Here is a 27999-nt window from a genome sequence, read left to right as displayed (position 1 = left end):
CTAATCTTTTTGTTGAATAAAAAAATCTTTCAGTCGTTCTTGAAATGTCTACCTATATTTCCCCACGATTTAAACGACCATGTAACGACCGCAAAAAACTCGTTACACTACAGATATCGTTCACGTTCCCACACGTATTATGTGTTATCGTTCGCTTAAAAAAATCGTTAAGTGCTCGTTAACGAGCGGACGTTGGAGCGAGTCTATGAACGATAATCGTTCCGTAAAAATAGGGCTATAAGACTTTCTATGAAGCAGGGCGGCTGCCATTTATTTTACTTTATCTTAGTGTCCATTCACTTTTGTTAGGGCCCTATACGCCGATTATTGCACCATGTAATAGAGACAACGATCAGCCAATGAATCGCTCATCTGCTGATCGATCGTTCCTTCTGGTCCAGACCTAAAATCATTGGTGGCCGACCAAGCATCACTACGTGTAATAGGGATGCAAAGCCGAGGATTGAACAAACAGTCAATACATTACCTGTGCAGCCCTTACTAAACGATTAACATATCGTTTAATAGGCCCAGTAGCGAGCACCAATCTAGATCGTCCCTTGTTTACAATATTGATCGGCCCGTGTTATAGTACCCTTACTCTGTCACTGTATTGCTCTATTATTTGATCACTGAACAACAGTATTTAAGACTCTATCAAGGTTTATAGCATTATTAATTTACTATATTGTTTGTATTAGTCATTGGATAGTGTGGCTTTTCAGTGACTGGACGTTGGTATTATTTGGTCACTTTGTGGTGGTTTGTTCCACTCACTGTGAGCAGGTCAGAAGCAAGGAGTGAAATCAAAGGAGCTTGGCATTGGTGAAAATGGGAGCTGGGGTTTTCTGTCTTCATTGATTAGTTAAAGGAGAAGTCAAGCAGAAATTTTTATTAAAGTATTGTATTGCCCCCCCAAAAGTTATACAAATCACCAATATACACTTATTACTTATCACATAAAGTGCTTTTTTCCCCTGCACTTACTACCGCACCAATGATTCACTTCCTGGATAACATGGTGATGTCACTTCCTGGATAACATGGTGATGTCACTTCCTGGATAACATGGTGATGTCACTTCCCTGATAACATGGTGATGTCACTTCCTGGATAACATGGTGATGTCACTTCCTGGATAAAATGGTGATGTCACACCCGACTCCCAGAGCTGTGCGGGCTGTGGCTGCTGGAGAGGATGATGGCAGAGGGATGCTCAGTGTCCCTCCAGTGCCCTGTGTCCCTCAGTGTCCCCCTGCTATTATCCTCTCCAGCAGCCACAGCCCGCACAGCTCTGGGAGTCGGGTCATGACATCACCATGTTACCATGTTATCCAGGAAGTGACATCACCATGTTATCCAGGAAGTGAAGCCTTGATGCAGTAGTAAGTGCAGGGAACAAGCACTTTATAAGTATTTCCTGTAATAAGTGTATATTAGTGATTTGTATAACTTTTGGGGGGCAATACAATATTTTAATAAAAATTTTCCCCGGACTTCTGCTTTAAGAAAAATGTTTATAAGAAGGTAGGTGGGTTGTGGGTATAAAGCAAGAATGGGGAACCTTCATCCCTTCAGCTGTTGCAGAACTATAATACCCATCATGCCTGGACAGCCAAAGCGAAGCTAAAAAAGTTTAGCAAAAGCTGGAGAGACAAAGCTTCCCCATCCCTGGTATAAAGTATACCCTTTTATTTGCTTGCATTGTTAACTAACCTCTTTAGGTATTACCCTTTGCCTCACCCATAAGGCCCGCCTCTGTTATCGTGTCTTCTGTAGCTGATCTCAATAACTTTATTCTAGAATTAGCCATATAACCTGTATACAGCAGTCACGGTTGGGTATGTTTGTTGCAGAGGCTGTCAGACTTTTACCTGGGAGGAGCATTTTAACCTCATTGTAAAAGTATCAAGGCCAGAGTCTGGGAAACGAGCTGCGACTCGATGGTTATAAATTAAGTGAACGGCGTCAGCCTGTGCTCACGTTTCTGTTACCGACAACCACTTGTCTTGCGGCATGGCGGGGATAAAGCTGGTTCTCTCCTCTCTGCTCATAGGGCTTTGTGCCCACTACTTTTACAGCACAGAGACCATAACTCCAGGTAAGTATGTTTTATATTATGGTAATAGATTTAATACATGTGCTTATTGTTGTATTCAATATAGTGAACTGTATTAGTATATAGTACTGTATTATATAGTGTATGTAGTAGTATATAGTACTATATTCATATTATAAAGTGATTGCAGTGTCAGCTGTATCTTACCTTTCAATGCATATCGGATATGTAGCACATGCCGCTCTGCTCTCAGTGTATACAGTATTTGTGTATATACACTATATATATAAAGCTGGGCATGATGCCACTTTTCATTTCTGTAACTTTGGTGCTTCTAGACATGGTAAAAGGGAAGAAAGTACTAGTGACTGGATCCAGTACTGGGATTGGAGAACAGATTGCCTATAAATTTGCAGAAATGGGGGCTCATGTAATGGTCACTGCCAGAAGGGCTAAACAACTACAGGAGGTATGTCAGTACAGATTCATCTTTCCATGTATATATATGTCTTACACAACATGGTCCATAACACGATTGGGTGTCAATAATACAATGACTAGTGCTAAGTTACCTACACTGACAATACAGCTAAGGCCACTTGGAGCTGGTCACATCTGTTAAGTACACAATGCTTAGAATTGCAGTTTAAGGATACGTTCACACTGAGTAAAACAGGGCGAAATTCCACGTTGGAGCTCTCCCGCCTGCCTCAGTGTCACACAGTGTCTTTATGGGATAGCTCACACGCCTCCGCTTCCATTGCCCTCCACTAAAAAATGACATGCATGTCAGTATGGAGCCACGTAACAGATGGGAGGGGATATGATCACACAGGGGGGCATCGGGTCAGTGTTCAAAGGGAACTGGGTGGCTTTAAAAAAAAAAAAAAAAAAAGGGATTGCACCATGGGGATCCCCATGCCGACGCTGATTGGCCAATGTAAAAGTAAAAAAAAAAAAAAAAAGTGATGTACCTAATGGTACATTCACTTTAAAACAGGTAATACAGAGTAGGAGGAGTTTATTTAAAAAATAATAATAACAGGTCTGAGAACCAGAATCCTTGCAGGTTGCTCGATGATCAAATACTTATTTCATGCAACAAAAAGCAAATTAATTATATAAAAATCATACAGTGTGATTTTTTTTTTAATGTTAAATCTTTTTTTATTTGACCACTGATAACAAAATATGCATACAAACAGTCATATTGTCAATACAGATGAAAAGGAACAAAATTAGAATACACAACCTTTTAAAAAATAGATTCTGTCTCTCACAGTTAAAGCGACTCTGTACCCACAATCTGACCCCCCCAAAACCACTTGTACCTACAGATAGCTGCTTTTAATCCAAGATCTGGCCTGCGGTCCGTTTGGCAGGTGATGCAGCTATTGTCCTAAAAAACAACTTTTAAACTGGCAGCCCTGTGCCCAACGGGCGTGGCCTAGATTGTGTATGCATTAGGCTGGCACAACCTCTCTGTCGCTCCTCCCCACCCTCCTCATCATTAGGAATGCTCCAGGCAGATTGTCTCCTATTCCTCACCTGTGTCAGCACGGCACATGGGCTGGATCGTTAGGCCACCTGTGCAATGTTCAGCATGGAGAAAATGTTCCAGTGGCATTCCTAATGATGAAGAGGGTGGGGAGGAGGGACGGAGGGGTGGTGCAAAGTTAGGGCACATATGCTCCCTTTGGGCATGGGGCTGCAAGTTTAAAGTTGTTTTTTTTAGGAAAATAACTGCATCACCTGCCGAACGGACCCTAGGACAGATCTTGGATTAAAAGGTACAAGTGGTTTGGGGGGGGGGCATATTGTGGGTACAGAGTCACTTTAATATGCCAGTTGCTGCTTTACTGTTTTTCTTCTCCCTCATACTTTCACCATGAGTCAGTACCTGTAACTACCATAGGTGGCACTGCTGAGCTCAGTTCTGGCACATTTAGTTCAATAGTTCACAGATCCAACAATGCTCCATCGCCTGTAAGGCTCCTCCGCCATGCTGGAGCCTAGACTGTAGTTCTGTTTTCTCCGTCAAGTATTTCGATTTAATTACAGTCTTTTTGTAATTTTTTTTTTCCTGGCATTTTGCAACCTATAGAGATGACGAGCACCTCCTCTTCTCCCCAGTCCTTCCTCCAGTATCCAGCCTGTCAGTGCGCTCAGATCTCGAGCACTGTCATCAGAGTGGGAGGCACGCATCATCAGGGGGGAGGAGATATCTTTGAACTGGTCAACCTCCAGTGCACAACAGACCTGATTTGCAGATTAGTATACTAGATTTCCCATCATTAATGTGTATGGGGCCTCAGAGCAATAAGAATTTATTTCTAACTCTGATCACAGTAGTGCACATAAACACTGCATCACAGTCTGCACAAGGGGTTTCCTTCATCTTACCCAATATGAGCATTCAGTAACGCTAGTTCTGTTGCATAATGGAGGCTGGTATATTTAAATTAGTGCTGCAGGCTATGCTATTCCTGCAAGCAAAAATACTGGAAGTCCTGATAAGGTTAGAAAAAACAGCATAAACAGATGCAACTATTTTTCATCTGTAGTCTTTTCTAATACCATCTACATATACTGTCAATAAAATAAAAATACAGTAGTAGTGTGTGGTCTAGACCAATGGCATTCTGCTTTTTTTTTTAATGTTATCTTATTTTATAGGTGGTAAATAAGTGTCTGCAGTTAGGAGCAGGATCTGCCCACTACGTCGTATCTGATATGGGGAACTTGACTTCAGCGAAGAATGTGTCCGAAGAGGCAATTAAAAAACTTGGTAAAATTGTTTTTTATATATATATATATATATATATATATATATATATATATATATATATATATATATATATATATATATATATATATATATTATACAGTATATACACACCAATATTGTCTGTGTGGCTGCAATTCTCATTGAGGGTAATTCAATAATTAAAATAATATCCTAGAAATCTCCCCAACATGTTTCACTACTGATTAGAACCCTCATGGCTACAATTTGGCTATAAACCCCTGAAGATGTCAGGATGCCTATATAAAAAAAAAAGTTTTTTTTTTTTATTTATTTTGTATTGTCTTAATTTCTTATTTTATACATTGTATACACTATACCAGCGTTTCCCAACCGGGGTGCCGTGAGAACCCGCCAGCTGTGCCGCGGGATCCCGGTCGGAAATTAGAAACTGTCCCTTTAATATCCCTAGAAGCTGCGGCCGCGCAGCTTCTAGGGATATGCCGATGGATTGATGTTCCGCCCGCTCACACAGTGAGCGGGCGAAACATTCAATCGCGCACAATGTCAGAGCAGGACCTGTCAGCGTCCTGCTCTGACATTGACTCCCATAGGCCGCGGCACTTCATGCCAGCAGCCTATGGGAGGCCGGGACGTGACCTCTCCGGCAGGCGTGATGATGTGACGTCATCACGCCTGCCGGAGGTTCAGTCGCCGCGGCTCACAGGACGGAGCCTGAAGAGGAGGGAGAACACACAGCGCCGATTAGGTGAGTATGATGGTTTGTTGTTTTGTTTTTTTTAAAACTATTGGTGCATATTCTCATACTGCAGGGGGCATTATATGGGGGCATACTGCAGGGGGCATTATATGGGGGGCATACTGCAAGGGGCATTATATGGGGGCATACTGCAGGGGACATTAATATATGGGGGCATACTGCAGGGGGCATTAATATATGGGGGCATACTGCAGGGGGCATTATATGGGGGCATACTGCAGAGGGCATTATATGGGGGCATACTGCAGGGGGCATTATATGGGGGGCATACTGCAGAGGGCATTATTAATATATGGGGGCATACTGCAGGGGGCATTATATGGGGGCATACTGCAGGGGGCATTATATGGGGGGCATACTGCAGAGGGCATTATTAATATATGGGGGCATACTGCAGGGGGCATTATATGGGGGGCATACTGCAAGGGGCATTATATGGGGGCATACTGCAGGGGGCATTATATGGGGGCATTAATATATGGGGGCATACTGCAGGGGGCAATATATGGGGGCATACTGCAGGGGGCATTATATGGGGGCATACTGCAGGGGGCATTAATATATGGGGGCATACTGCAGGGGGCATTATTATATGGGGGCATACTGCAGGGGGCATTAATATATGGGGGCATACTGCAGGGGGCATTAATATATGGGGGCATACTGCAGGGGGCATACTGCAGGGGGCATTATATGGGGGCATACTGCAGGGGGCATTAATATATGGGGGCATACTGCAGGGGGCATTAATATATGGGGGCATACTGCAGGGGGCATTAATATATGGGGGCATACTGCAGGGGGCATTAATATATGGGGGCATACTGCAGGGGGCATTAATATATGGGGGCATACTGCAGGGGGCATTAATATATGGGGGCATACTGCAGGGGGCATTAATATATGGGGGCATACTGCAGGGGGCATTAATATATGGGGGCATACTGCAGGGGGCATTAATATATGGGGGCATACTGCAGGGGGCATTAATATATGGGGGCATACTGCAGGGGGCATTATATGGGGGCATACTGCAGGGGGCATTATATGGGGGCATACTGCAGGGGGCATTATATGGGGGCATACTGCAGGGGGCATTATATGGGGGCATACTGCAGGGGGCATTAATATATGGGGGCATACTGCAGGGGGCATTATATGGGGGCATACTGCAGGGGGCATTATTATTATATGGGGCATACTGCAGGGGGCATTATTATTATATGGGGCATACTGCAGGGGGCATTATTACTGTATGAGGGCAAAGCAGGGGGCACTTGTACTCTGGCCTCATGGCCATAGTACGTCTCATTGTACCCCTTTATACTGCAGTTATATGAGCCACATAATTATCAGCACCATATACTGTGGCTATACAGTGCACATCACCACAGTATATGGTGCTGATAATTATGTGCTCATATACGTGGGACTGTATGTATGAGTTTTCATGGGACTGTTATATATATGGGAATACATGGCACTGTATGTATGAGGTTACATGGGATTGTATATATGAGGGGGTTATCCTTTTTTATTTCACTTTTTTAAAATGAATAATTTATTGAAAGGATCTCTGCCCGGCATATGTCACTCTTGAGGGCTTAAAAAGCAGCTCTTGTGGTGATAAGAAGCTGATTTAAAACCCCCAAGAGTGAACTCCGTGAACTATATGTATAATATGTACTGTTTTAGTGTCATTTTGTGCCATTTTGGTTGGTGGTGTGCCCCGGGATTTTTTAAGTATAAAAAGTGTGCCGCGGCTCAAAAAAGGTTGAAAATCACTGCACTATACTGTTATGAAAGAACTTTCTGTGCCAATTCTTTGCAAGCTTCCTCCTGGGAGCAAGGAGGATGCATGCAAATGTTAAACAGGCAGTCTGTACCTCTGGCTGATATTTTAATAAAGTGAAGAGCACTTGATCCTAAGTGGTGATTGCTGCACATCATTCCCCTATGAGATAGTAATAAAGCATTGCTGCCTTCTCTCTGGAGAGTCTGGGTGTCTCCGACAGCTGGCTTTCCTCTAATGCAGCTGTACCAGTTTGCAAAAAAACTGATGAATAACGGATGGATGTAAGAAATGAACAACTGCAGAACGCAGTACCACTATTAGGTTGGGTTCACACTACGTTTTTGCAATCCATTTTTATCATCCATTTTTTTGCATAAAACGCATGAAAAACGGATGCATGTGTGTGCATGCATTTTGATCCGTTTTTCTATTGAATTCCACTATAAAAAACAAAACAAAAAAACGGATCTAAACGGATCCGTTTTTTTTTTAACGGACACAATAATGAGGTTGACCAAGTTTTTGTGTACATAAAATAAAAACGGATCTGTTTTGATCCTTTTTGTTATATAATGGTATTGAAAGAAAAAACAGATCAAAATGCATGCACACACATGCATCCGTTTTTCATGTGTTTTATGCAACAAATGGATGGCAAAAACGTAGTGTGAACCCAGCCTAATCTGCAGTTGTTTATTTCTTACACCCTGGCCTTCTGATTATATATATATATATATATATATATATATATATATATATATATATATATATATATATATATATTACATAGACATGCCTTAGTTCTATTTAAAGGGGTATCAGAAAGTTAGATTTGTAATTCACTTATATTTAAAAATCCCAGGTCTTCCCAGGTCTGGTCTTATCAGCTGCAGTATGCCCTGCAGGAAGTGGTATTTTCTTTCCAGTCTGACATGGTGCTCTCTGCTGCCACCTCTGTCCAGACCAGTAGCAAATCCACAGGCTCCTAAAACAAACTCCCTAAATTAATGTGAAAATCCAATTTTAGACCCCAGAATTAGAACAGATTCCAGACTTAGAACAGAACAAAAACAGAACTTAAGGTGGTGTGACAATCTGGGGGTTACTCACTTGCTGGGATCGCCATCTCCCGGGTCAGAGACGGTTGGCACATCACAAATTACAGTCCATTCAGCACTGTACGGTTTTATACTGACCTCAGTCAGCTTTATTTATCAGTTCAAAACAGAGACCAGCAACACTTTGCAAAATAAAACAAACCTAGGCCGTCTAGCCACTGACTATAACACATTACAGCTTCCCTAGCTGCACTCCTGAGCCTACTGCTCAATATCACCAGGTCCACTGGTCTCACCCAGACTTCTTGTCTGCAGCTCCCACAGGCCTAGCACTGCCTGTGTTCTCCCACCCTGGGAGTCTTCACCTGGGAGCCATCACCTGGGAAGCTCTGGAGTCTCTAATAGAGCTCCACCAGGTGGTTTCAGAGCCTCATTAGCTCTTGGACTGGAGTGGAGTATCTGGAGCAGGAGCTCCACCTGAACTCCAATTCCCACTCCAGAGGCATAGAACTGCCTCTTACAGTCCCACCATGCCACAGTGGCCATACATCTTCAATAAATGTTGGCCAAACGATCAGCCGATATGTTATCTCTACTGTCTGCCCCATACACTCGAACGTTCGTGTGTTCTTTGTGGGAAGGGTAAAGCTGCAGCCAGCTAGCTCTGGTGATAGCTTATCTCTCTGAGAGCAAAGGGGTCAGGCAGTGAAATTTCATCACGCCCGACTTCTATCTCTACTATCATCATCTGTCTTGGGAGTTTCGGTAGAGCCCCATACACTTTATACCGACATAAGTATTAAGTGTATGGGGACCTGTAGAGTTAGACAAGGTGCTATAATACAGACTACTAGACCAAACTAAAAAAAGTTAATAAATAAACATACAAAACATAGGTCAGATACAGGCTCCTAATCAGACTCCGGACCAATCCCCATAAAGCAAAAATGAAAATTGTGTCTCTCAGAAGGTGCAAGTAAAAAAATATCTAAGAAAAACACCAGAAACAAACTGGTTGCTGTAGTGAGGGGTTAAATTATTTTAGTGACTGATAGGAAAAAGTTGAATGGCATTTATGTTGTCTTCTGGTTCTCCTGCCTGGTTTTTCTGGTTTGTGGTTTCTGCGTGGTTAGCCCAGATTGTGCATCACTCTAAGCCATAAAGTAGGTTATTTTGCCAATCATTTACTTACTTACAGTTTCCATTGTAGCCTATTGAACACCAAGTTATGTCTTGTAGATCAAAGGTTTTTATCAAGATGCTTAATACATGGTAATTTTTATTAATACATTTCTTTAAAGGGGGTCTCCGATTAAAACTTACTTGTCCACTGCCCACAGGATAGGGGACAAGTAAGAGATTGTGGGAGGTCTGACCTCTGTCCTCCTGGCGATTTCCAAATTGGCCGCTAGCTTCTTTTAATTACAGCTGTGGGTTGGTGCGTGACCTGCGGCTCTATTTATTCTCTATGGGGCCACTGGAAAGAGCAGAGTGCTGTACTCTTCTTTCTCCAGTGGCTCCTTAGAGAATGAATAGAGCTGGGGGTCACATGCCGACCCACAGCTGTATACAAAACAAAGGAGTGTTAGGGGCTAATCTGGAAATCGCAGGGGGACACAGAGGTTGTCGTGCCCCTCCCCCCGCAATCTTTCACTTGTCCCCTATCCGACAAGTAAGTTTTAAGCGGAGAACGCCTTTTCTTTCTCCTAACCTATTCCATGTAGCCAGTTCTTCCACCTGATACCAAATGCTTGGAGTTGGGACCTGTATACTAGCCACATACAGTGTAGCCACAGTAATATTTTTTTTAATTATTCCCCACTTATTTACGCTTTCTTTCTAATATCTCTAGGTGGCCTTGACTATCTGGTGTTAAACCATATAGGAGGAGGGGCGTCATTTGGATCCTTTAAAGGTGACATGGAGGCCGTGCTAAGTTCCAACAATGTAAATTTTCTCAGTTACGTCCAACTAACGGCCACAGCTCTAAAAGCGCTACTGGAATCCCAAGGGAGCATTGTTGTTATGTCTTCGCTGAGTGGTAATTTTATGTTATTGTACCTTATTTGTACTGTGCATAAAGATTTATTATTAGGACTATTGTATATTGATTCAGTGTAAACTACCATATCTATAAGAATAGGCAGGATCAAAACTGCACATCCCCTTTAAATCCCTGCCCTAAGTAAGGCAAAGATTTCCTCCCAAGCCTCAATAACCATGCCCTGTATTGGTCTCTGAACGGAGACAGTGCTAGACCATAGAGAGATGATTGGACTTTCTCATTGGATATGAGCTACAAATATGAACCCTCTTCACCATCCTAGACCACCAGGGACATTGAAATTACCCTCCAAAGATAACACATTAACCCAATCCCCTAGAACACAAAGCTTATTAATATAGTAATATAGACAGCAGCTATTAATGATCATGATTATTATTAGTGTCCGTCTATATTAGAAAATGGCTGTCTTTCCTCGCTGTGTTCCAGAAGTGGGAATATAGCCTAAAGAGGTTTTCTGGGTAAAACAGATTGATGGCCTATCCACAGGACTGGTTGCTGGGGTGCTGACACCTGGCAGCTGTACTACACAGAGAACAAGGCCGTAAGCCTGGCTAAGTTGGCTCTGTTCCCTGTGTTGTGCCTGGGCCTGGTTCCTGCAGCTCAGCTGCCATTCACTTGAACAGAGTGATTTGGTGTAAAAATAATATAGAAATGTACTTACCTGTCTAGGCTTCCTTGGTGTCCTCAAGCCCGGTGTTCATGTGTTAACCATCTGTGCACACAATGCATGGCCCTGCTGGCAGCCTTGCATTGCACATTGTTCAATGAATAGCGGCTGCAGAAAACTGACGTGTCAGTTTCTCGCGGTGCCGCTAGGGATTCCTTAGACGGCAATGTAACATATTTATTCGTATACGTAGTGTGAACATAGCCTAACGCAGCAGTTGTTATTGGGTCAGGCTTCATTAAATGGGTAAAAATATTAGACTGCACCATCCCTGTAACAGCGTTTGTCTTTTTTTTTTTTATCCATTTACCCAGTATGTTTTACTTCTTTAATATGGAATGCTAAATTCAAGGAGGGTCAGCAGCAACATGTTTTGAACATAGGTCTTCTCCTTCTATCCAGGACGTATTGGGGCACCATTTTCAACCAGTTATTGTGCAGCCAAGTTTGGACTGGAAGGTTTCTATAGTTCACTTCGCAGAGAATTTACACTGAACAAGAGTAATGTGTCTGTCACGGTGGCCGTTCTGGGATATATTGATACAGGTAAGGTTGATGCCATTTGCTCAGGTACTGTTCACCATGCACTAAGACCTTTCTGTAAATGAGTCTTTGACATATTTTTAAGGGTACGTTCACACTTACTGGATCTGCAGCGTATTTTCTGCTGTGGATCCGCTGCAGATTTCATTTAAATAACTGAACACAGCATCAAATCTGCACCATCAAATCTGCTGCGGATCTGCTGCACCTTGAGGGTGTGTTCACACCTACAGGATCCGCAGCAGATCTGCAGCAGATTTGATGGTGCAGATTTGATGATGTGTTCAGTTATTTAAATGAAATCTGCTGCGGATCCGCAGCAGAAAATAAGCTGCGGATCCGGTAAGTGTAAACGTACCCTAAAGGAGTCCTCTAATTCCACATATTGATGGCCCATCTTCCCTCCCCAACCCGCTGTTTGGCGCTGTTTGGCACAGGCGCGGTGGCCAGATGTTCACTTCAGTGAGAAGTTAGTTGCAGTGGCATGGCCACTATACAGTGAGCCACCACTTTTGTACCTGATAAAAAAAGAAGATAAGGTAAAATATGCCAAAAAGCTGCCCATTACCTAACAGACAACAAGATAAAAAAAAAACTGGCCCCGGTCTTCTGACGCTTTTAAGTGCCCACCCTTTTGTGTAATTCAATCTTATACAAATATGCAAATTAACCCTTTAGGAGCACTGGGGCGTTCTTTTCCCCCAGAGCACCATTCGGCCCGTCCGGCAGTTTTAGTCTTATAATTAGACAGTATTACTAAATCTGCCCCATTGTGCCTACATACCTTCCATATATATATAGTGCATACATTATCAGAGGCTTACACATACCACAAGAGGAGGGGATGAGTGTCTTATACGCCAGGGATTCCTAAGCTTTTTCTACTGGGCCTCACTCAACAGACCAAAATGATACCTAGGCCTCACCTTCTGTGTCACGGCCGCGGCGGCGCCCCGCGTTCCGGGCCGCCGCCGCGACCGCCTCCTGCCCCATGCAGCAGCCGGTGTCCATAGTCAGGGACCCGGCGCTGCTGTTACTTCGGCCCCGGGGGCGCCTCACCTCTCCACGTTCCTGTCTGTCGCTGTGCCGGCCGGCGCGCGCGTCCCCGCCTCCTAGGGCGCGCGCGCGACGGCTGTCTCAGATTTAAAGCGCCAGTCCGCCCTTAATTGGTTAGTTGCACCAATCACTCCCCTATAAATCCCAGCATGCCCTGTCCCTTGGGTTGGAGCCTCTACATGCTTCCCATAGCGTTTGGCCCAGCTCCCTGTTGTTCCTGATTCCTTTCCACTACCTGGTCCCTAGTCCTTGTTCCTGGTTCCTGCTTCCCCGTTACTCTATTGCTCCTGTCTTCAGCCTGTCTCCTGCGGTCTCACCTACAGACCATTGCCAGTATCATCTCCTGCCTACGGCTCCTGCTACGCCTCGCCTGCCGTCACCAGCAACCAAGCCAGGGGTAGCGACCTGGGGGTCGCCTGCCGCAGCAAGTCCATCCCGCCTTGCGGCGGGCTCTGGTGAAAACCAGCGTCCCCTTAGACTCCGCTCCCTGGTGAGGTTAGTGCCATCGCTGGTGACGGTCCAGTGGATCCACTACTCCAGGCGTTACAGTAGGCTCCAACCATGGATCCCGGCGAGGTGCCTGATCTCCGTGACGTCGCCAGAGTGGTCGCTCAACAGGCGCAACAAATCCAGAAACAGTCGCAGCAGATCCAGCAACTCACTGCCGCCTTACAGCGCACACCACCTCCTGACGCTGTTTCTACACTCCGACTTGCTCTTCCAAGCAAATACTCTGGTGACTCCAAGTTGTGCAGAGGATTCCTGACTCAGTGCACCATGCATATTGAACTTTTAAGTAGTCAGTTTTCCACCGAGCGCTCTAAAGTGCTCAGCCTATTGGAGGGTAGAGCCCTGGCCTGGGCCACGCCACTGTGGGACCGTGATGATCCTGTTGCTGCCAATCTCCGGGCCTTCCTATTCGAGTTTCGCTCCGTCTTTGAGGAACCTGCCCGTGCTTCTTCAGCCGAGACTGCTCTCCTCAACCTCTCTCAAGGGAGCTCTTCTGTTGGCGATTACGCCATCCAGTTCCGTACCCTGGCGGCTGAATTGGACTGGAATGAAGCCGCTCTAATAGCCACCTTCAAGAAGGGCCTATCCAGTCAAGTGAAAGACGTGCTTTCCGCCCGAGACCTACCTACCTCCCTGAACGAACCCATCCTACTGGCCGCCAGAGTTGACACTCGTTTTTCGGAGAGGGAGGAGGAGGTTCGGCATGAACATCTACTAAGCCGTTCCCGTCGCCATCCCCAGCTGGCGCCGGTTTTCCAGAATCCTGACTTTCCGATGTCCCAGCCCTCTCCTGAGATTCCCATGCAGGTGGAACGGGCTCACCTGACGCCTGATGAAAGAATCCGTCGTCTGGAGCTGAATCTCTGCCTCTACTGCGGTGGTTCGGATCACTTTCGGCTGAGATGTCCCCTACGTCCCCAAACGTCCGGGAAATGCTCGCACCTAGGTCCGGTGGGACAGGTGTCCCTAGGCGTGAACGCTACCTTTCCAAGTTTGTCTATGCCGGTTTCCATCCAGTCACCCTCAGGACAAAATCACCAGACTACTGCCTTTTTCGATTCTGGGTCAGCAGGCAGTTTTATTGCGGCAACGTTGGTCCAAAGATGGCGGCTACCCGTGATCCAACTAGCCAGGCCCTTGACTATCTCCTCGGTCACGGGCGAGATTCTTACCGACCAGATATATTTCCAGACCGCACCTCTAGTCCTCCAGGTGGGTCCTTTACATCAGGAAAAGATATCCTTCTACGTCCTGCCCCATTCATCCCCCGCCATCCTCCTGGGACTCCCTTGGCTGCAATTACATGCTCCTAAGCTGGACTGGAGAACTGGGGAGATTATCAGTTGGGGACAGGACTGTTCCAACCAGTGTCTCAAGTCACCTCAGACCAAGTACTCGGTGTCGTCACCTGACCCCGCCAAGCCTCTATCCGGCCTACCGGCAGAAGACCAAGACTTGGCGGATGCCTTCTCTGCCGAGAAGGATCTCATCCACAAATCCACATCCCCTCGCCACAGTATACCTCCTGATCGCCTAGTACCAGTCGTCACCTCTACTCTTCAGAGAATACCCCCCGGAAAGACCCATGTTCACCCTGCGCTTCGAAGAGGTATTTTGAAGTGGGGACATTCCTCATTGGAGGCCGGGCACTCTGGAGTCCGTAAGACCGGCCAACGGATCTCCCGTCACTACTGGTGGTCCAGTCTGTTCCAAGATGTCAAAGACTTTGTGGCTTCCTGTGCCATCTGCAGGCAAGAAAGAGGGGGAGGCCAAAGGGGGGGGGTACTGTCACGGCCGCGGCGGCGTCCCGCGTTCCGGGCCGCCGCCGCGACCGTCTCCTGCCCCATGCAGCAGCCGGTATCCATAGTCAGGGACCCGGCGCTGCTGTTACTTCGGCCCCGGGGGGCGCCTCACCTCTCCACGTTCCTGTCTGTCGCTGTGCCGGCCGGCGCGCGCGTCCCCGCCTCCTAGGGCGCGCGCGCGCCGGCTGTCTCAGATTTAAAGGGCCAGTCCGCCCTTAATTGGTTAGTTGCACCAATCACTCCCCTATAAATCCCAGCATGCCCTGTCCCTTGGGTTGGAGCCTCTACATGCTTCCCATAGCGTTTGGTCCAGCTCCCTGTTGTTCCTGATTCCTGTCCACTACCTGGTCCCTAGTCCTTGTTCCTGGTTCCTGCTTCCCCGTTACTCTATTGCTCCTGTCTTCAGCCTGTCTCCTGCGGTCTCACCTACAGACCATTGCCAGTATCATCTCCTGCCTACGGCTCCTGCTACGCCTCGCCTGCCGTCACCAGCAACCAAGCCAGGGGTAGCGACCTGGGGGTCTCCTGCCGCAGCAAGTCCATCCCGCCTTGCGGCGGGCTCTGGTGAAAACCAGCGGCCCCTTAGACTCCGCTCCCTGGTGAGGTTAGTGCCATCGCTGGTGACGGTCCAGTGGATCCACTACTCCAGGCGTTACATTCTGTGATGTAAGCAAAGCAAAAATAAAAAATATAACCCATTTTTTACATTTGGATTGTCTCCTAAACACTGTATAATATTAAAAAAAGTACTAAATGAGTCAAACAAGAGATTATTGTAGCAGTCAGGGAAAAGATCGCATCTACATCTCTTCAACAACTACTAAAAACTGTTGTATAAACTCCAATCTTTGAAGGAGTTATCCAGGATTAGCACAGCTATTTTCTTGCCAAAACAGCGCCACCTCTGTCCTCAGGTTGTGTGCGGTATTACAATTAATCTCTGTTCGCTTCAATAGAATTGCGCTACAAAACCCACACCCAAATTGAGGACGAATATGGTTCTGTGTCAAGTCCAGCCCCAGCCTGACTCTATGTGTGATTTTGTGCTGCCTATGAGCTCTGTCGTCAGAGCCTACTGACGGACGTGACATAGAAGGTGGGACTGGGTGAATACAGTAGCCATGCGCCACCCAGGGGAGGAGATTTCGGTGCCCGCCTCCAGTGCACCAAATGACCTCATATGCATATTTAGAAAATGGTGCAGATCTCGGGAACTGGGTGGCGGATTGAAAGAAGGAGCATACCATCGGAATCTACGCGGCGGTGTGCATCAGGTCGTATGAAAAGCTTAATATATGGGTTGAAGTGGTACATTCGCTTTAAGTCTACTGATTGATGGTAAAACTTTGTGACATCTCTTTTTATTTTTCAGAGAATGCTGTGAGGAAAGTAGGCGACAAAGTGACCATGTCTGCATCACCCAAAGAAGAGTGTGCGGCTGAGGTGGTTAAAGCCGCCGTTTTACGTCAGCCAGAACTTTTTTATCCCTTCTGGGGTATTAAACCATTGGTGTTGTTGCGAGATTGGGCTCCAACTCTCATTGGAAAACTACTTGATAATTTTTTTGTGCTGGACAATATTCATTGAAACTCTTATACTAATAAAATGCTCCAATTTTTATTTCATCATAAAGGGAACACTTTTTCTTAAATAATTTATGCTTAAATGTAGGGATGGTCTGAACCTGGTTCGGGTCGGGTTCGTACAAACCCGAACTCTCAGTAATGATTCCTGCTGTCTGCCCGCACCGTGGAGAGGGTGAATACAGCGGGAGGACCGCCTGGAAAACTGGGATACAGCCATAACCATAGGCTGTATCACAGTTTTCCAGGCGGTCCTCCCGCTGTATCCACCCGCTGCACGGAGCGGGCAGACAGCAGGAATCTGATGCCGAGCGTTCGGGCCCGAACCTTGGCAGATTCGGACCATCCCTACTCAAATGTTACATGTTTCAAGCCTGCTTATGAGTTTTGGTGACCTCTATAGCCTCAGTTACTGACATGCACTGTGGACTACAGCTGCTGTTTAACCTGTCATTGCTGTAATGTGTAGTAAAAGTGCTGTCAGTTTTAAGGGGTACTCCTGGCAGGAGAGCTTTTTTCACTATGGCAGGGGAGGGGGTGGATGAAAGCAGCACCGCCCCCTTACCTTGATGGTTCCAGCGCTGGATGATGTAGAACCAATGGCTGGAACCAGGGAGGACGTCATTGCTTTCATCGAGCCCCTCCCCATCCATAGTTAAAAAAGCCCTCCTGCCCGGAGTACCCCTTTAAACTATCTCTGTTCATTTTCCATTTTGCTTGTCATCTGTATGATAAACTACAATATGACACAATCAGAGCACACAGGATATGACACAAGTACAGGGCATCATCTGGGACCCCACAGTGAGATAGGGTGACCACCACTGGTAGGCAAACAGAAACACACACCAGGAAGGCATTTGGTTTTATGCTTTTATTTAAGTTCACTTTATGTTACTGTCACTTAACAGTATTTGTTCTTATCCAAGTCTTTGTAGGCAGGGTTGTATGGAGACTTTGCAAAGCACATGGCGGCCGTTCGATCGCAGTTGCAGATAAACTGGGAACAGGCATCACTATAAGCTGTTGGGAGACACAAGAAACGGCACCGTCAAAGGAGCTAGAATGGTTGCATTGGTTGCTAGACTGCACATTAAATTACAGATCTGAAAGATTTCATAAGGGTGCACTGACACATAGAGGATCCGCAGCAGATCTGTAGCAGATTCAAATCTGCGCCATCAAATCTGCAATGGATCCTGTACGTGTCAACGCACCCTTAGGCTATGTTTACACTACGTAAATTAACGGCCGTTGGTTTCACCCGGCCGGACATGTGTGCCTGAAACTACGGCCGTAGAAATATGGCCATACGTTCTAGTGGTGGAACAACGGCCGTTGTATAATTTTGCTTCCTAGCTTGTTTCTGAGCGGGATGAAACAAGTCATTTATTTGGAATACTGCGCTCAGCCCAATAAACCACACAGATTTTTTTTTATTTCAAAATAAAGTTTAATTTTGCAGAAATAAATATTCCGTGCGCAGCCGCATTGAAATCCACGGCCGTAGTTGGAACATTACCAGCCGGAAATAAATGACATGTTAATTTTTCACGGAGCCGTGAAAACAACGGCCGTTGTCTGATACGTAGTGTGCATTGTACGACCGTAGTTCGTATATATTGCAGCCAAGGCATAAACCTCAAAACTATGGCCGTAGTTTTACGTAGTGTGAACATAGCCTTAAAGGGGAATCTGTTAGCTGCAGTTAACATTTCGAACTGCTGACATGGCTTTTAGATCACATGGTACCTTTGTTATATATGTGTCTGTGCTTCCATAACATAGAAATAATCTTTTATTGTCCAGTGCAAAGTGTTGAGGGCTGTAATGCCTCCTCTCTTCCCCTCCCATCCCTATGCTTGCTTGGGCAATGCTTCAGTGTTTTGCACTGCACATCGCAGAAATGAGATTTGTAAGGGCCCTTTTACACAGAAAGATTATCTGCCAAAGATTTGAAGCCAAAACCAGGAACAGACTATAAACAGAGATCAGGTCATACATGAAAGCCTGAGATTGCTCCTCTTTTCAAATCCATTCCTGGCTTTGGCTTCAAATCTTTGGCAGATAATCTGTCAGATAATCTTTCTGTGTAAAAGGGCCCTAAGCAGTGCTCAGCATTGGAAGCATTCAGTCAATCAGCAATAAGGATGGGAGGGGGAGCAAGGAGGTGTTACAGTCCTCAACACATCAGAGGCTTGTGAAAGCCTCTTTGACACTTTGTACCAGAGAATAAAAGCATTTTCTATGTTCTGGAAGCACAGCGATATATGCCAGGTACCATCTATCTCTACAAATATGTTAGCAACCCAAGCAGCAACAACAGCATTGGGAAGTTTCTCTCTTCCTGCAGTGATAGAACAGATGGTATCAATTAACAATTTAATTGCACAACCTATATACTGCCTACTCCATAGTCCCACTGTGTATTTTTGTCCTCCTGTGGAACAGGTGGTATCTGGAAATGGGTTACGCTCTTCCATTTCTTTTTAACCTTTTTAGCTCTTTTATGGAAGGTCATGCTGGTGAGGAGTTACAATCATCATCATCTTTATATGTATTATTTTTAGCTTTTGCTCAGGTTCCTAATAAGGAACCGTCTGTGGCCCAGGAGGACTGGACTGGTGATATTATTTTACTCTTTTTACATGATATATATATATATATATATATATATATATATATATAATCTGTTTTTCAGCTTCTGAGTCCTTCCATTTGTCTGACTTTGACACGATAATACAGGTTCCTGTGCTTTGCTGCCTGTCTCTATTAGACTATGGCTAGATACAAGGATCGTTTAAGCAGCTTGGCTGCTCGATTTCTTGTGCTGTGTAAAGGCGATGCAAACGAGCACTGATCTCACTGATCGGTATTTGTTTGCAGCTGCTTGTGGCCGACAAATCTGTAAATGTAAAAGAACCCTAAGGGTGCCTTCACACCTACTGTATCGCAGCAGAAAATCCGCTGCGGATCCGCAGCAGATTTAACTAAATGAATGAACACAGCATCAAATCCGCACTTACAAATCTGCTGCGGATAAACAGGGCCACGTTCTTCCAGAGACAGCACCACTCTTGTCTCTATTTTGTGTTGGGTTTTGGAACTCTGTGCCATTGAATTAATGGAGCTTAAAGGGGTACTCCGGGCAGTAGGGCTTTTTTAACTATAGCCAGGAAGGGGGTGGATGAAAGCAAAAACGTCCCCTTACCTTCCCGGTTCCAGTGCTGGGTCCCGCATCATGTTGCTCCGGTCTCTGGCCTCTTCCTGGTTTATCATGTGGCTTGAGACATGACCCGCCTCTGCCGCTCAATGACCAAGCAAGCTTGAAACGTCATGTCTCTAGCCATGTCATTGACCAGGAAGCGGCTGGGGACCGGACACCGGAGCACAGCGATGCAGGACCCAGCGCTGAACCCCCCTCCCCGACCATAGTGAATAAAGCCCTCTTCACTATGTGCCTTGATCCAGTTTTTCATTGTCCTCTGCCATCATGGGGCGGTCAGGAGGCCCTTATTTACTTTACATTGTCAGCAGATCTTGCTAGCTTTGGTAAAAAATATTTTAGCTATTACTATTATTACTGTATTTTTATTTAAAATACATTTACTATCTCATATAATAAGCTAATTTTATTCCATATACTTACATGTACAGGTGATACTTGTTCCTGAGCAGGTATAGTCATAACCTCTGGCGTATGGATCCAATGAGCCACCACAGCTGGGGTGCGTCATGGCTTGCGAGTAGCAGTCGTCATGGACTTGGCAGCATCTGCAAATACAATATGAATACTCAATTCTTGGATTTTCTGTCATCTTGAATGTTACAATATGTAAAGTAATAAGTACATAAACCACTAAACTTATTTTTCCATCATAAAGGCATTTAAAGACATATATATATAGAGAGAGAGAGAGAGAGAGAGAGAGAGACACACATATAAAATGTTGTTACAGGTGTCCTGCCATGAACTTTCCTCTATACATTTATAGTGGAAAAAAGAGGTCCATATTTATGGGAATAAAATCTTAGGAAACATTTTCCTTTAAAAGGGGTACTCCAACAAAAAAAAAAAAAAAATAATAATCAGCTGGTGCCAGAGATTTGTTATTTACTTTGACTTAAAAAAGCTCAAGTCTTCCAGTACTTATCAGCTGCTGTATGTTCTACAGGAAGTGGCATATTCTTTCCAGTCTGGATAGCAAGAGAGGTATACTATGGGGATTTGTTACTACCCTGGACAGTTCCTATCATGGACAGAGGTGGCAGCAGAGAGCACTGTATCAGTCTGGAAAGAATACACCACTTCCTGTAGGACATACAGCAGATTTTATTAATAGAAGTATTTAGAAATCTCTGGCACTTTTTCTGAGACTAGTTGTCTTGAAAGAAAACAAAAGTTTAAAAAAGTGGGGAAAAATAATCCAGTGTTACATGGCTAGTTTTAGTAATATGTGGTGCAGAAAATATATACAAAGCATAGCATTACCTAAGCAATTCACTGTATACATTTATCAGGATTTAGCTGCATAACTGCATAACTAATGTCTATTCATTAGAAATAACCATACACATGTAAGGAGATTTATCAAACATGGTGTAAAGTAAAAACCGGCTCAGTTGCCCCTAGCAACCAATCAGATTCCCCCTTTCATTTTCCAAAGAGTCTGTGAAGAATGAAAGGTGGAATCTGATTGGTTGCTAGGGGCAACTGAGCCAGTTTTACTTGACACCATGTTTAATAAATCTCCCCCATGGACTTCATACTTACCTGTCCAGAGCATCCTTGGGAGTCCCCTTTCCTCCAAGTCCACAATAGCATCCATAATTGTTATAGTCTTTCAGGGGGGAACTGTTAGGAATGGCGCATTTGATCAAACTGTGAAAATTCCAGAGCGCCCAGTCGGTTGGATAGGCACAGGCGCAGGACACTGGGACAGAAACAGACTATGTTACTAACAAAGTAACACTATGGGCTGTATTACATGGCCCTATCACTAATATAAGTGAGCACCAATCTGCTGGATTGGTGCTCGCTTACTGAGCCTTGATAATCGTGAGACAAGGGAGATATATATGTGTGTGTATATATATATATATATATATATATATATATATATATATATATATACAGTGGTGCCTTGGATTACGATCATAATTTGTTCCGGGACTGTACTTGTAATCCAAATCCACTCTTATACCAAAGCAAATTTTCCCATAAGAAATCATTGAAATGTAGACAATTGGTTCCACACCCCAAAAATCATTTTATAATCATTATAGCAGCAGTGTGTATAGCTGAGTGTGAGTGCAAGCACATTATAGCAGCAGTGTGTATAGCTGAGTGTGAGTGCAAGCACATTATAGCAGCAGTGTGTATAGCTGAGTGTGAGTGCAGGCACATTATAGCAGCAGTGTGCATAGCTGAGTGTGAGTGCAGGCACATTATAGCAGCAGTGTGTATAGCTAAGTGTGAGTGCAGGAACATTATAGCAGGAATGGAGAGGATGGGAAACACAAGGACTGACAGAGACTGCAGGGAGTATGAAGGAATGAGCAGGGCAGATGTGGACACAGTATAGCAGCACTCTCTGTCCGGGGAGAGAGGGGTTACAGCTATAAAGAGACTACCCCCACAGTCCTGTCCCCTGATGCAAGTCCCACCCTTAAAGGGGTATTCCAGGAAAAATCAATAATTTAGCAATGGAAAGGGTTAATCAAGGTTAACCCTTTCCTAATATACTTACCTGTCCGTTTTTGGCCCCCCAAGGAGATCTCCCGTCCGGTCACGTGATGGTCCAAGCTGTGACTCGCGGATCCTCTTCTTCCGGTTCGGTGACGTCACCACCCGGCCGGCGACTGACTCTTTCTTATTAGCAGCAGAGCACTGAACCCTGACTGACTTGTAGTGTGTAGCCAATCAGGGTTTAGTGCTCCTGCTGTACGAAGTTAGCCGGGTTCTGATCCCCCCGGCCCCCTCCTCTATCATTACAGCGATCCCCCCGGCCCCCTCCCTGTGCTATAAGCCCGATCCTCCTGGCCTTCTCCTTCCTATGTAATCTGTCCTGATCAAAGATAGGTCACCCGCACCCCCCAGTGTGCTGCGGCGCCGGCCCCCGTATCGGCACTTATTGTAAGCAGCTGTTCTCAGCTGACAGGCGCTGTGTGTGTGTGTGTGTGTGTGTGTGTGTGTGAGGCAGGAGAGAGTTCATGCTTGCTCCGTACACAGCGCAAGCATGAACTCTCTCCTGCCTCACACACACACACACACACACACACACACACAGCGCCTGTCAGCTGAGAACAGCTGCTTACAATAAGTGCCGATACGGGGGCCGGCGCCGCAGCACACTGGGGGGTGCGGGTGACCTATCTTTGATCAGGACAGATTACATAGGAAGGAGAAGGCCAGGAGGATCGGGCTTATAGCACAGGGAGGGGGCCGGGGGGATCGCTGTAATGATAGAGAAGGAGGGGGCCGGGGGGATCAGAACCCGGCTAACTTCGTACAGCAGGAGCACTAAACCCTGATTGGCTACACACTACAAGTCAGTCATGGTTCAGTGCTCTGCTGCTAATAAGAAAGAGTCAGTCGCCGGCCGGGTGGTGACGTCACCGAACCGGAAGAAGAGGATCCGCGAGTCACAGCTTGGACCATCACGTGACCGGACGGGAGATCTCCTTGGGGGGCCAAAAACGGACAGGTAAGTATATTAGGAAAGGGTTAACCTTGGTTAACCCTTTCCATCGCTAAATTATTGATTTTCCCTGGAATACCCCTTTAAGAGATCTGCTATAAATTGGAAGGTGAGGGAGACTTCCTGGGTCAGAGTACAGGGCTGTAGACCCCGCTATGCAGACCATGCCCCTCCCCCACTCACACTCCCACCCAATACCAGGAGCTCTTAAACCAAAGCAATGCTCTTAAACCAAGTCACAAGTTTGAAAAACTGTGAGCTCTTCTTGCAAAACGCTCTTAAACCAAGTTTAGCTGGAGTACCCCTTTTAATTATTTACTATTAGAGAGTCTTATAAACCAATGAGGTGGCTTGTGAGCGATACATTCCTCTAGCCCCTCTGATACAGTAGTATTGGTAAATCATCAATATAGCCACAAAACTGACAATTTTAGTGCTTATTGCACATCAGCAGCACATTGCTGCCACCAAGTGGCCACTAGTGGCTATACATTACATGAGTCCCTCACTCTCCTATTGCTTCCCTATGGTCCCTGTTATATTGTTACTTATGTTATCTCACAGTACATCAGGATTTTAACCTTTGTCCCTTGTTGCGTAGATATTAGGCATCATTTAGATTTTTTTATTGTCTAAAATAGGGTCTTTTTTTGTTGTTGTTTTTTTGTCTTTTTTTTTTTTTTGCTTAGGTCATGTTTTCATCTGTTTATACAGATATATAAACTTGTAACAAAATATATTCATTTGTAACATTATGTTATGGAATTGTAGCAATGTACTATCTGTATAAATAACTGGCTATTCTGCTGTTTGTTCAGTATTGCCCCCTTCGGAAAATTTAACCACAAGGGAATTTGGAACGACTCACACCTGATGGAAGTAAGGTCAACCAATCAGGTTCTGGCTAACATTTCATTGGTTCATACTGTATATTCTACCTCTGCTTTGTTTTTTTAACATGTCTAAAAAGGTGTTCTTTATAGCAGTATACAATACATGGGAACACATGGAGAATAATATGACGGGTTGTACGCCCTGTAAAAGCTTACCTGCCAGGAGAACAGCAAGGAATCGGAGCATCATGGCGGTAGAGACTCGGTGCATGATTAGCCCTACCCCTATAAATAGTAAAACCCCGACCTTCACACTTCAGGGTCATTGTGTTCTAACAACACCCTGCTGCCAAGTGCACATTTTCTCACTTATATGACCTTCATTTTTTTTTTTTTACAGCTATTTCATAGGAATAGATACATCTCACCTGTATAATCAGTCGACTGCTTATGGCATAAGCATGTTTCTGTATGGCGTTGTTTATTGCCATGTATTTACAAGGCTTAACATCACAGAATGTTCACAAAAGCAAAGCAGATATTAGTAAATATATCGGTTATATAACATTGTATATGCAAAGAGAAAAAAAAAACACAAATGGTGCTGCCTGTGCAGGTCAAAACACACTTTGGAGGACTATGCATGTGTGTGCAAATGCACGCTCACCTGAGTGGGTTGTACACAATTAGGCATGACTGTAATATGCGCTCGGGATCAACGGGGGTGCTGCCTACCCCCTTCCGTTTCTCCAGGGTGGATCCTCAGTGTCAATCACAGTAGCAGTACAAGGAAGAAGTTGACGAAATTTGTTTGGCGCAAACACCGCTTCTGGAACACCGGCCACGTTCCCCTGTGCTTTATCTGAATGAAAGAACTCCTGGCACTGGTGTAGAATCAAGTTAAGGTTTTTATTTAATACGACGCGTTTCAAGGGTGCAATCCCCTCTTCATCAGGCATGGAATAGGTAACAAGCAACAATCTTTTATATTAAAACAGTAATGGATCTATGGAGTTCTTCCATTCAGATAAAGCACAGGGGAACGTGGCCGGTGTTCCAGAAGGGCGTTTGAGCCAAACAAATTCCACCAACAAGGTTATATTTTGTCATTTGGTAAAGTAAAGGCATGCCACATTGTTGATTCCCAATTTTTTAAATCGTGTAGAAGAATTAAAGAAAAAGAAACAAACAACAGTATCCAGAGCTCAAGGGAACCAATGCGGCCCAATGGAGTGATATAAAGAAGTTATGTCAGCTGACCATAGATGATCTGTCACCTGTATACTGTATTCTGCATACACCTGACCATGGATGATCTGTCACCTGTATACTGTATTCTGCATACACCTGACCATGGATGATCTGTCACCTGTATACTGTATTCTGCATACACCTGACCATGGATGATCTGTCACCTGTATACTGTATTCTGCATACACCTGACCATGGATGATCTGTCACCTGTATACTGTATTCTGCATACACCTGACCATAGATGATCTGTCACCTGTATACTGTATTCTGCATACACCTGACCATAGATGATCTGTCACCTGTATACTGTACTCTGCATACACCTGACCATGGATAATCTCTCACCTGTAAACTGTATTCTGCATACATCTGACAATAGATGATTTATCACCTGTATACTGTATTCTGCACTCACCTTACCATGGATGATCTGTCACCTGTATACTATATTCTGCATACACCTGACCATAGATGATCTCTCACCTGTATACTGTATTCTGCACTCACCTTACCATGGATGATCTCTCACCTGTATACTGTATTCTGCACTCACCTGACCATGGATGATCTGTCACCTGTATACTGTATTCTGCATACACCTGACCATGGATGATCTCTCACCTGTATACTGTATTCTGCATACACCTGACCATAGATGGTCTCTCACCTGTATACTGTATTCTGCATACACCTGACCATGGATGATCTGTCACCTGTATACTGTATTCTGCATACACCTGACCATAGATGATCTGTCAACTGTATACTGTATTCTGTGCATACACCTGACCATGGATGATCTGTCACCTGTATACTGTATTTTGCATACACCTGACCATAGATGATCTGTCACCTGAATACTGTATTCTGCATACACCTGACCATGGATGATCAGTCACCTGTATACTGTATTCTGCATACACCTGACCATAGATGGTCTCTCACCTGTATACTGTATTCTGTGCATACACCTGACCATGGATGGTCTCTCACCTGTATACTGTATTCTGCATACAGCTGACCATGGATGGTCTCTCACCTGTATACTGTATTCTGCATACAGCTGACAATAGAAGATTTCTCACCTGTATACTGTATTCTGCATACACCTTACCATGGTTGATCTGTCACCTGTATACTGTATTCTGCATACACCTGACCATGGATAATCTCTCACCTGGAAACTGTATTCTGCATACAGCTGACAATAGATGATTTATCACCTGTATACTGTATTCTGCATACACCTGACCATGGATGAGCTGTCAACTTTATACTGTATTATGCATACATCTGGCCATGGATGGTCTCTCACCTGTATACTGTATTCTGCATACACCTGACCATAGATGATCTGTCACCTGTATACTGTATTCTGCATACATCTGACCACAGATGATCTCTTTCCTGTATACCCAGACAAAGTTTATGTTACTCAGCAAGATATTTCTCAGCCACACAACTTTAGGCTGGGACATCGCACAGCCAAATGGCTTGTATTCAGTTGCTTGTTCTCTACAACCCTTGTAATAGATAGATACAACACTGGCCATTCTACTTCAGAATTGTCCCTAGTTAGAAGGCATTAGGGGTGCAGCCATTACAGATTGAACCCTGAGGAGGACGCCATCTGCACCCATTGCGGTACCGGAAAATATTACCCTTAAATTACAATGGAGCGGAACCCTTACAACTATATCACGATTTTAAAAGCCAGAATCTAAGAAAACTATTTCTTCTTCTTGTCACTAATGTATCTTAATATGATGTTTGTCCCCTTAACATACTTGACAATTTCTTCATCATTTGAGGCTTTAGTGGCATTAAAAATCTGTGTGATTGATTTTGGTGTCTGAATATCGTCTTCATGTGAACCTTTAGTTCCATGTCTAACAAATGGACACATCCATTAGGTGAAGCAGGAAGTCAATGAGGCATAGGCTAGATTATCCATGCCCTAGGCTTGCAGCGCCTCCCTCCATCTATCACAGGGATGTGCCGAAAATGAAGAGAGGCAGGAAGAGAGGTGCTGCAGGCCAATAGCACTGATGCTCCACCTTGCTGTGCCGCCGGAATAAAACCTGTTTTTCAACAAAATACTGGCCCCAGGATAAAGGCTGACCCCCAGACCAGACATGTTAAGAAGTGTACAAAATGGAACTGGCAGTTCGCTGGTATAGATTTGCGTTAAAGGAGAAGTCCGGCGAACATTTTTATTTAAGTATTGTATTGTCCCCCAAAAGTGATACAAATCCCCAATACACACTTATTACGGGAAATGCTTATAAAGAGCTTTTTTTCCTGCACTTACTACTGCATTAAGGCTTCACTTCCTTGATAAAATGGTGATGTCACTTCCTGGGTAACATGGTGATGTCACTTCCTGGATAACATGGTGACGTCACTTCCTGGGTAACATGGTGATGTAACTTCCTGGATAAAATGGTGATGTCACGACCCGACTCCCAGAGCTGTGCGGGCTGTGGCTGCTGGAGAGGATGATGGCAGAGGGACACTGAGGGACACAGGGCACTGGAGGGGAC

At 44.8% G+C, this 27999-nt stretch overlaps 2 protein-coding genes across 2 annotated transcripts; one reads left to right on the top strand and one right to left on the bottom strand.

Annotated features, from left to right (window-relative positions):
* Positions 1-1860: 1860 nt before the first annotated feature.
* On the top strand, positions 1861-16717 carry LOC138786995 (hydroxysteroid 11-beta-dehydrogenase 1-like protein A). The gene is made up of 6 exons (XM_069964087.1): positions 1861-2101; positions 2398-2528; positions 4736-4847; positions 10292-10480; positions 11577-11720; positions 16458-16717. The coding sequence occupies exons 1-6, from the start codon at positions 2017-2019 to the stop codon at positions 16670-16672; spliced, it is 876 nt and encodes a 291-aa protein (XP_069820188.1). The 5' UTR covers positions 1861-2016; the 3' UTR covers positions 16673-16717.
* An 810-nt stretch (positions 16718-17527) lies between these two features.
* On the bottom strand, positions 17528-24478 carry LOC138786993 (phospholipase A2, minor isoenzyme-like). The gene is made up of 4 exons (XM_069964084.1): positions 24419-24478; positions 21443-21602; positions 20318-20442; positions 17528-17691 (listed from the first exon to the last, which is right to left on the bottom strand). The coding sequence occupies exons 1-4, from the start codon at positions 24471-24473 to the stop codon at positions 17573-17575; spliced, it is 459 nt and encodes a 152-aa protein (XP_069820185.1). The 5' UTR covers positions 24474-24478; the 3' UTR covers positions 17528-17572.
* Positions 24479-27999: the final 3521 nt, after the last annotated feature.

The sequence above is a fragment of the Dendropsophus ebraccatus genome, chromosome 3, assembly GCF_027789765.1.
Source record: "Dendropsophus ebraccatus isolate aDenEbr1 chromosome 3, aDenEbr1.pat, whole genome shotgun sequence".
Classification (NCBI taxonomy): Eukaryota; Metazoa; Chordata; class Amphibia; order Anura; family Hylidae; genus Dendropsophus; species Dendropsophus ebraccatus.
The sequence above is the reverse complement of the archived record's forward strand: the minus strand, read 5'-3'. Positions and strand labels throughout refer to the sequence as shown.

Bases quoted from the DNA above. Each gene is read 5' to 3' on its own strand.
- LOC138786993 (XM_069964084.1), bottom strand. From the start codon at position 24,473: ATGCACCGAGTCTCTACCGCCATGATGCTCCGATTCCTTGCTGTTCTC. The intron at 21,603-24,418 runs GTAAGCTTTTAC...TTTCTGTCCCAG, and splicing joins CCTTGCTGTTCTCCTGGCAG to TGTCCTGCGCCTGTGCCTAT. The intron at 20,443-21,442 runs GTAAGTATGAAG...TTGTATTTGCAG, and splicing joins CCCAAGGATGCTCTGGACAG to ATGCTGCCAAGTCCATGACG.
- LOC138786995 (XM_069964087.1), top strand. From the start codon at position 2,017: ATGGCGGGGATAAAGCTGGTTCTCTCCTCTCTGCTCATAGGGCTTTGT. The intron at 2,102-2,397 runs GTAAGTATGTTT...TGGTGCTTCTAG, and splicing joins CACAGAGACCATAACTCCAG to ACATGGTAAAAGGGAAGAAA. The intron at 4,848-10,291 runs GTAAAATTGTTT...TAATATCTCTAG, and splicing joins AGAGGCAATTAAAAAACTTG to GTGGCCTTGACTATCTGGTG.